Raw genomic sequence first — 8,756 nt, forward strand, 5'->3', positions numbered from 1 at the left:
CCCCTTGTTTCGGCTGGACAAAGTCACCGAAACACCCTCAATACGACTAAGGATGTCCAATGCAGGCCTGAGTTTGTCATCCAAATGCCTGCGGATGGTAATGGTTATGATGGGATCATGGGCTTCAAGGAGGTGAAGTAAAATGGAGTGAACATCGCCAACAGAGCTTCGTATAACCTCTCTCTCAGATTTCAAATCATTGAGTTCAACTGTGGCAGTGCGAAGCTTGAGGTTCTGCATCTTCAGCTGAGAGGTTCTTTTGTCGAGCTCATCCATGACACGATTTTCGACAGCCAGTTCGGCTTCCAGCTGAGTCAGACTGTCCTTGACATGACCATGAAGTTTTTCATTAGCAGCTTCAATGGCCTGTCGAGCGGCTTCAAGATTAGACCGTTCGGTTTCAAGAGAGCGCTAGAGATTATCGACAGAAGCATTCAATGTTTGAGCATTCTTTTGAGCAGCAGCTTGTAAAGAGTCGAGGAATAACTGAGCCTCAGAAATTAGTTTTTCGACTTTTGCGGTCGCATCTTTGCATTCTTTCGTTGAGGCCTCAACAGCAAGCAAGGCCTTCTGACATTGGGAACTGGATGCATCAATGGCCTTTGCTGCGGCAGAGAGAGATGCATCGTGCTCTTTGACAACAGAAGAGAATAACGACTTCAGAGCAGCATCGGAGTAAGCACCAGTGGATGAAGAGGAAAGAAGCTGATCAAGTTTGTCAGTAACAACCTTTAAATGGCGCTTGGTAACAGGTGCATCATCGTCTTCATCACTTTGTACACGGTAAGGACTGAAATAAGTGGAATCAAATTCCAAGTCCTCACCGCCTAGAACCGGGGTGGTGTCAGTAGATGGGGTAGGTGATAAGGGTTTGGTAGTGGTAGGAGGTTCGGTTGTTACTGGTGGTTCGGTTGTAACATGTGGTTCGGTTGTAACAGGTGGTTCGGTTGTAACAGGTGGGGTGGGAGCTATAGAATGAGCCCCTGAAGTAGTGGTGGTAGTGGTAGTGTCTGTGAAGATTGGAGCAGGGATGGGAATAGTGGTTGATGGTTGAGAGGTAGGTATAGGAAATATTGGAGGGATGGATATTGGGATGGTAACGGGTGAAGGAGAAAGAGGTTGGGAGCGAATGGGAATTTCTGGGGTAGGCGAGCGAGGCGGGGTATCACCACGACCCGAAGCCTCATCATCAGAGCTTTCGCTTTCAGAATCTGAAGGAGCAGTAGACTTGTTTTGGGGAGGAACATACTCTGAGTCTGAATCGCTTGAAGATTGGAGTATGAGTCTCCGAACGGGCTTCTTCTGTTGCTTCTTCTTAGGCTGTGAGGGAGCAGCGTTGTCTGATTTTCGCTTCTTGGGGGTTTGACCCTTAGTTGGTTTAGCGACATTCCCTTCTTTCTGGGTTGCGGTTCTCTTTCCCCGCTTTGCTGGCTTATCAGCCTCTTCAATGGAGCGAACCATGGCTGGCGTGAGCTCCCTTGGACCCGAAGAAGGAATTTCCCTGTATTATTACAGAGTAGTACTTGCTGCAGACACACAGGCAAGCATGGTGTCAGGGATGGATCCAATGAAGGAGTACTTGGTGGGATCAGTGACGATTATCTTGGTGGTATGAAAGGTGGCGATGGAGGAGAGAAGAGAGTCCGCCATGATTGGAACGTGGAGACGATCCATAGCCCATTTGGTGATGATGGACCAGAACCTCCCACAGGAGATCTCTGAGTGTCTTGATGAAGAAACCAAGCTTTGAACCAGTTGTTGCCAGATGATGGTTCCATAATCCAAATCTATCCCGTGATATAGACCATAAAGCACAGTCATGAATGACTAGCTTGCTCCATCTGAGCCGGCGCTTCGCTCAGAAAGTCCTTTGGACAATAGAGTGAATAGGCCGTTCCATTGAGGAGGAATGCAGGACTTCTTGAACTTGGTAATGGTGGCTAAGGTTTCAGTGTACCCCATTTGATAAAACATTGAGAACAATTGACATGTAGAGATCGATTCAGGGTTTACCAAAGTTGTTTCTTGAGAGAGACCAATTAGGGCACAGAAGCGGTTCTTGGAGATGGAAGTCTTCTCATTGTGGATTTCAAAGTGAACCCTCTCAGCAACCTTGTCGTAGTAGGCAGTTGAATAGATGAGGGAGAGGCAGGACATGGGAACAACTTCGACTTTGGATAGAGCGTCGACAAGAGGCGAGTATTTGAGACACTCGATGACATATAGCATGTAGGGTTCATAGATGAAAGGAGTAAGATCGATGGTCAAAACGATTGGATAACTGCTGAGTCAGCCTTAACTTTATCCCAAACGTCACCGCATATTTCACATGAACCGTCATCTCCTTTAACGTTATCGAGCATTGAAATACTTTTAGAGATGAAGCTGTAACAATTAGGTTATCATGAATAGAACCAGATTTTGGAAAATCAAAGATTTTAGTGCATAGAGTGTAAAAGATAAAGAAATAAAGCAAACTTTTTGTGGGTATTGGTGATGTCTTGTTGAGACATAAAGCAATTGATTATGGGCACGAATCTCTTCCTTCAAAGTCAAGAGAGACTTAAAAGTGCTTGTGTGGTTTCCCATTAAATAACGATCAATAACTTGTTAAGAAGTATTGAAAGGCATCTTTTTAATTAAAGCTTATAAAGGGTGGCTTTCGCTTCAATTCATGATTTCGATACTTGATATAAGACCGAAACTGAACGAAGTACTTGTGAGATCAATGGGATATGTTGAACAAGTAGGTAGGGAAGATATGTTTTGACGGTTGGATAGGTGAGAAATCTCAAAAAAAATTAACTGGATCCTTGGGGAAGAAAAGTTCTTGGTAATAGAAATTTTCAGAAGAATCACTCAAAATAAAAAGAGATTTCATTTAAAATTTGTAACATAGTGATCATGTACCGTTAATTCATTAATGGTGTTGAATGGTGGGTTTCACTTAGTACATAGTGACACGAAACTAAGATCATTAACACAGATTTTTGTATAACCATAAACCTTAGTGGTAAGTTCTGAGAGTCTCAAGGGTTATATTGGGGAGATGTAGTGTGATGAAGAAAAATGATAAAGGTGGTATAAGAAACGAATGTACCTCTGCTATAAAAGAAGGACTAAGCAGAAAACTCTAAGCTCAATATGAGTAGAGTAAGGTAGCTCATGATTAGAGTGAATATAGCAGCCTAGCTTGGGAAAACATGATTTGTATGTATCATGTTATTAAGGCTTCACTCAAAATCTATCGAGGCTTTAGTCAACATGCAGCAGCATGCTGCTAGGGACACGTAGAATGTGTATAGAAAAGAAATTATACCTTCTGGATCTTCATCATCGAGAGTAACACTTATGCAAAAGAAATCATTAAATTAAAACGAAAAATATTTTTGTATTTTGTGAAAATTGTTCAATTGAACGAAAAAGAGAAATGTTTTTGGATTTTATGAATATAAAAAGAAGTATTTAAAAGAATGTACAAAGGAATACAATCAAAAAGCCTTGATAAGAAAAAGAAGCGAACAAGTTCAGAAGGACCGAACCCGAAATAGACCGAACGTTCGGTTCATTTCGGTTCTTGGTCAAGCTTCACCCGAAATAGACCGAACCCGAAATAGACCGAACGTTCGGTTCATTTCGGTTTGCTCTATTTTGCTTCTTACCTTTATTAGAGCGAAGGCGATTTTGGTACTGATTCTGCTTCCATCATTCCAAGGCCTTGCAAAATTTTGTTGAAACTTGCTTCAGGTAGAGCCTTGGTGAATATATCTGCCAGTTGATCAGTTGTCCTTACGAAGTGAATTTCTACGTTGCCATCTTCCACGTGATCTTTGATAAAGTGATACCTTAGTGCTATATGTTTAGTCTTCGAGTGTTGCACTGGGTTGCGGCAAATCTTAATTTCACTTTCAGAGTCGCAATATAGTGGGATTTTCTTCATGTTCAGCCCGTAATCTCTAAGCTGACTTTGTATCCATATAACTTGAGATGTGCATGAGGCAGCAGCGATGTATTCAGCTTCTGCCGTGGAGAGAGAAACACAGGTTTGTTTCTTTGATTGCCAGCTAACCAATTTACCATCGAGAAATTGGCATCCTCCAGTGGTACTTTTTCGATCCAATCCACAGCCACCTAAGTCAGCATTTGAGAACGCTTGGATAAAGAATCCTGAGTTGGCTGGATACCGTAGATCGAGAGAGGAGGTTCGCTTTAGATAGCGAAAGATGTTTTTCATAGCTTGGATATGAGGTTCGCGTGGGTTAGCTTGGAATCGGGCACAATAACAAACTGAGAACATGATGTCGGGTTTGCTGGCTGTGAGATACATTAGTGACCCAATCATTTGACGATAAAGCGTCATGTCAGCGGCTGGCTTCTCCAACGAAGGTGTAAGCTTTGTCCCAAAAGCCATTGGAATTTTAACTTTGGAGTCTCCCATCAAGCCAAACTTAGCAAGCAATGTCTTTGTATATGCCTCCTGATTGATAAAAATGCCTTCGGGTCCCTGTCTAATATTTAAGCCAAGGAAAAAGTTAATTGGACCCATTGAGCTCATCTCAAATTTAGTTTCCATCAACTTCCTGAATTCAGCTGTTAAGCTGAGATTCGTGGAGCCGAAGATGATGTCATCAACATAAATTTGGACTATCATAAGGTGGTTACCCTCTCTCTTACGAAAGAAGGTTGGGTCAACCGAACCTTGTTTGAATTTTGACATTTTTAAGAATCGAGTGAGAGTTTCATACCATGCTCTGGGAGCCTGTTTCAGGCCATATACCGCTTTGTCTAGGATGTAGCAGTGATATGGATGCTTTTCGTTCACGAAACCTGGCGGTTGCTCAACATACACGGTTTATTCAAGTTCTCCGTTGAGAAAGGCACACTTGACGTCCATCTGATAGACTTCAAAGTTTTTGTGTGCATCATTGGCAAGAAAGATACGAACGGACTCTAATCTTGCAACTGGAGCGAAGGTCTCTTCATAATCAATACCTTCCTCTTGGCAGTAGCCTTTAACAACCAACTGAGCTTTGTTACGAATCACGTTCCCCTCCTTATCCATCTTGTTTCTGAATACCCATTTGAGACCGACAACCGAAGCATCCTTCGGAGTTGGAATAATCACATTCCCCTCCTCATTCAACTCATCTTGCATGGCTTGAACCCAGTCAGAATGATCAAGTGCTGAATTAACAGTCTTTGGTTCAACTTTGGAAACAAAGGAGTTGAACATGCAAAACTCTACTTGAGAGAAGAGAGCATCTTGTTTCGCTTTGATCTGTGATCGAGTTAACACCTTTTCTGAAGATTCCCTAATGATTTGACTTTGTGGATGATCTTTGGTCCATTTAATAAGAGGTGGGTAATTTGGATCACAAGAGGGATCTAGTTCTGCATTGATTTCTTCTTCCAATTCAGATAGCATATCATCATCATTGACATCTGTGTTCTCCCCCACGAATGATGACACCTGTTCAATAGCGGGACTAGAATGTTCTCCTTCGTTTGGACTTTCAGAAGAGCTTGATGATTGTGACGTCGAATTCTCCCCCTGGAATGAAGAACCTTGATCGTGTTGTAGAGACGGACCCTCCCCCTAGATAGAAGGAGGGTCATTCGAAGGTTCGCTTATGTCTGGCCACTCGGTTACTTTAGGTTGATCAGCAGCCATCTTTTGAGCAGCATCGTCGATGATTTGCTTTAGACTATCAACCTTGTTGTCTTTCACCTTTGATTCAGAATCAATTGCCGTTTGAGGCTCATCAAAAAGAAGCATATATTGCTCGAAAAGATTTAAAATAGAAGCTGTAACTTGACTGGTCTTTGGAAAGATTTCCTGCATTGAACCTTCGGTTGTCTTCATCTTCTTAACATATCTATCGTCAAGTATGTTTCTTCAATCTTCTTAGAGCGCTTCTTTAGAACTCTATATGCCTTAGAATCAGGGAGTAACCTAAGAATATTCCTTCATCAGCCTTAGCATCAAACTTGTTTCGATTCCTTTAGAGTTGAAGACGAAGCATCTTGAACCGAACACGTGGAAGAATTTCACATTCGGTTTGCGATTGTTCAAGATCTCGTAAAGAGTGATAGAGAATCGCTTGTTTAGATATGATCTGTTCTGAGTATAACAAGCAGCAGCAATTGCATCAGCGTAGAAATATAAAGGCAAGGATGCGAAGCATAACATCGTTCGAGCTGCTTCACACAGAGATCGGTTTCGCCTTTCAACGATTCCATTCTGATGTGGAGTATATGGGGCTGAGAAATTATGAGTCGTTCCCTTCTCAGCAAGAAAATCTTCAAAATCTTTGTTCTTGAATTCCAAGCCGTTGTCGCTTCTTACGTTACGAACAACTTTCCTCAGTTGAATTTCTACCTGTTTTATGAAGATCCTGAGCTTTGGAGTGGCCTCAGATTTTTGCTTCAAGAAGAACACCCATGTGAATCGAGAGAACTCGTCCACTATGACCAGAATATACTTGTTTCCCCTAATGCTTTCAATGGAAGAGGGACCACACAGATCGATATGTAACAGCTCCAACGGTTCTATCACCTTTGTGTTGATAACAGAAGGATGACTTTGTCTACTCTGCTTTCCCATTTCACAGGCTGCGCATAGATGTTCTTTGTCGAATTTGAGAACTAGAAGACCTCGAACATGATCTCCTAAAACCAGCTTGTTGATATCCTTCAAATTAAGATGAGAGAGTCTTCGATGCCATAACCAGCTTTCATCTGAGTGAGCCTTCGTAAGTAAGCAAACTGCTGGTTTACCTCGAATTGGGTTGAGATTTAAAGGGTACATTTCCCCCTTTCGCTTCGATTTCAGCAGAATGTTATTGGACTTCTTCTGGACTATTTCTGAGCCTTCACTATCAAACGATGCCTTCAATCCAGTTCCGACTACCAGCTGTGATACGCTGATAAGGTTGTGTTGGAGCCCTTCAACATATGCGACCTTTCTTATCGAGAAATCACCATTCGTAATCATTCCATAGCCTTTGATAGTTCCATATGAGTTATTGCCGTACTTCAAAATTCCACCATCCTTGAGAGACCGAAACTCCCTCAGTTCTTCCTTCCTTCCTGTCATGTGACGCGAGCAGCCACTATCAATGTACCATTCTTCGTCAAACTGCTCGTCACAGATAACCTGCAAAATATTAAGCAGATTTAGGAACCCAAAGTTTCTTGGGTCCTTGTGAGCCTTTTACAGGACAGGGAATAGTAAGAGAGATATCAACCAAATAAGTATGTTTAATCAAAGTTGTTTCATCTTTTCTTTTTATTGTGAAAACTTTAATTTTGTTTGACTTTGATTCAGTAGGCGTAGGATTTGAGGTGTTGACGTCTGCATTCTTTTGGATCTCTTTTGGACGTCTGTCATCTTCTGGAAATAGCTTTCCTTTCCCCTTTAAATCTTTTGAAGGATAAGAATTAGAATGAGAGGAGTTGGGTTTAGAAGTGACATTGGATCTTCTGTTCGTCTGATTGAACTTGTAGGGTTGAGGACCAAAACCGCTCTTTCGGTTGCAATCGAGTTGAGGACCGAAACCGCTCTTTCGGTTGAAGTTGTTCTGAGGACCGAAACTCTCTTTTCGGTTCCTTTCAGTCGAGGGACCGAAACTACCCTTTCAGTTCCTTTCATTTGAGGGACCGAAACTATCCTTTCGGTTCCTTTCAGTCGAGGGACCGAAGCTACCCTTTCGGTTCCTTTCATTTGAGGGACCGAAACTATCCTTTCGGTTCCTTGATTCCTCTTGTGACTTATGCTTCCTTTCATTCCTGACATAGTGAGGATTTTGTGATCTCCAAAACTGTTTTCTTTCTGAGAAATTCTTCTTGTATCTCAGATTTCGTTGGTGTTTTCGATCTGCCCCCTGTTTTGGATTGTTGTGGGTGTTGGCCTTTTTCTTTGAAGTACGAGCATAGTTGTCGCTCTTTGTTGAAGATGTTTCACTGGTAGTTTGCACCGATTCACCCAATGATGTTTTGGTTCCACTTGTGCTTGACACATCATATCTTGTAGGCTCATTTAGTGGTTCTGGCACGTATCTACCTTTCACTCTCCATGAGGTCTTCTGAGATAGACCTTTTGTCTCATCAGCGTTGTCTATTGGTGCTGACCAGAAGAACTCATCACATCCAGCTGCATTATCTTCTTCCACCATAGCTGTCAGTTCTGCGGTTTGTTGTGGAGTGACTCCTGAAACTGTGTAGACTTGATTTGGAGTGGTTTGTACCTTTTGATATACAACAGCTTTTGCTTTGAGAATTTTGGTCTTGTCTGTTGATGAACGAGAGAACTCAACAGAATTTTCAGAAATCAGATTTTTGCGTGTTTCAGGTTCGCTCTTGACAAGTTCTGAACAGTCCACCAAATCGTCTACAGAGATTTCACTCAGATCATCATCCTCATTAAGTTCAGATGCATTTTCAACATCAATTTTTTTTCTGAACTTAATTTGGCATTCAATGAGTCAAATTTCTGTACGGTTTCGGTTCTTAACTTCAATCTATCATTCTCATCTAACAGATTTTTGAGTATGTCCTTATGGTCTTTAGACTTTATGTAGGACTCAATTTTGTCAAGACCAATTTTGTATGCAGGTGAGACCTCATCAGAATATACAACGTTTTCACAGTTGTAAGGTTCGTCATCGACTTCATCCTCCTTTAACTCAAGGAAGGGTAAAATCATGCGATGTATCTTCTTTCCTATTTCACAATCGAGATGCAACTGAGTGATATCA

General features: G+C 41.8%; 1 protein-coding gene across 1 annotated transcript; it reads right to left on the bottom strand.

Moving 5' to 3' along the window:
* Positions 1-2,264: 2,264 nt before the first annotated feature.
* LOC145165063 (uncharacterized) lies at positions 2,265-5,863 on the bottom strand. The gene is made up of 3 exons (XM_079083697.1): positions 5,651-5,863; positions 4,950-5,551; positions 2,265-2,385 (listed from the first exon to the last, which is right to left on the bottom strand). Exons 1-3 carry the CDS (start codon positions 5,861-5,863, stop codon positions 2,265-2,267), a joined length of 936 nt encoding a protein of 311 aa, XP_078939823.1.
* Between the last annotated feature and the right edge of the window lie 2,893 nt (positions 5,864-8,756).

Source organism: Lactuca virosa, chromosome 3 (assembly GCF_052849685.1).
Source record: "Lactuca virosa cultivar CGN04683 chromosome 3, Lactuca_virosa_CGN04683_v6, whole genome shotgun sequence".
Lineage (NCBI taxonomy): Eukaryota > Viridiplantae > Streptophyta > Magnoliopsida > Asterales > Asteraceae > Lactuca > Lactuca virosa.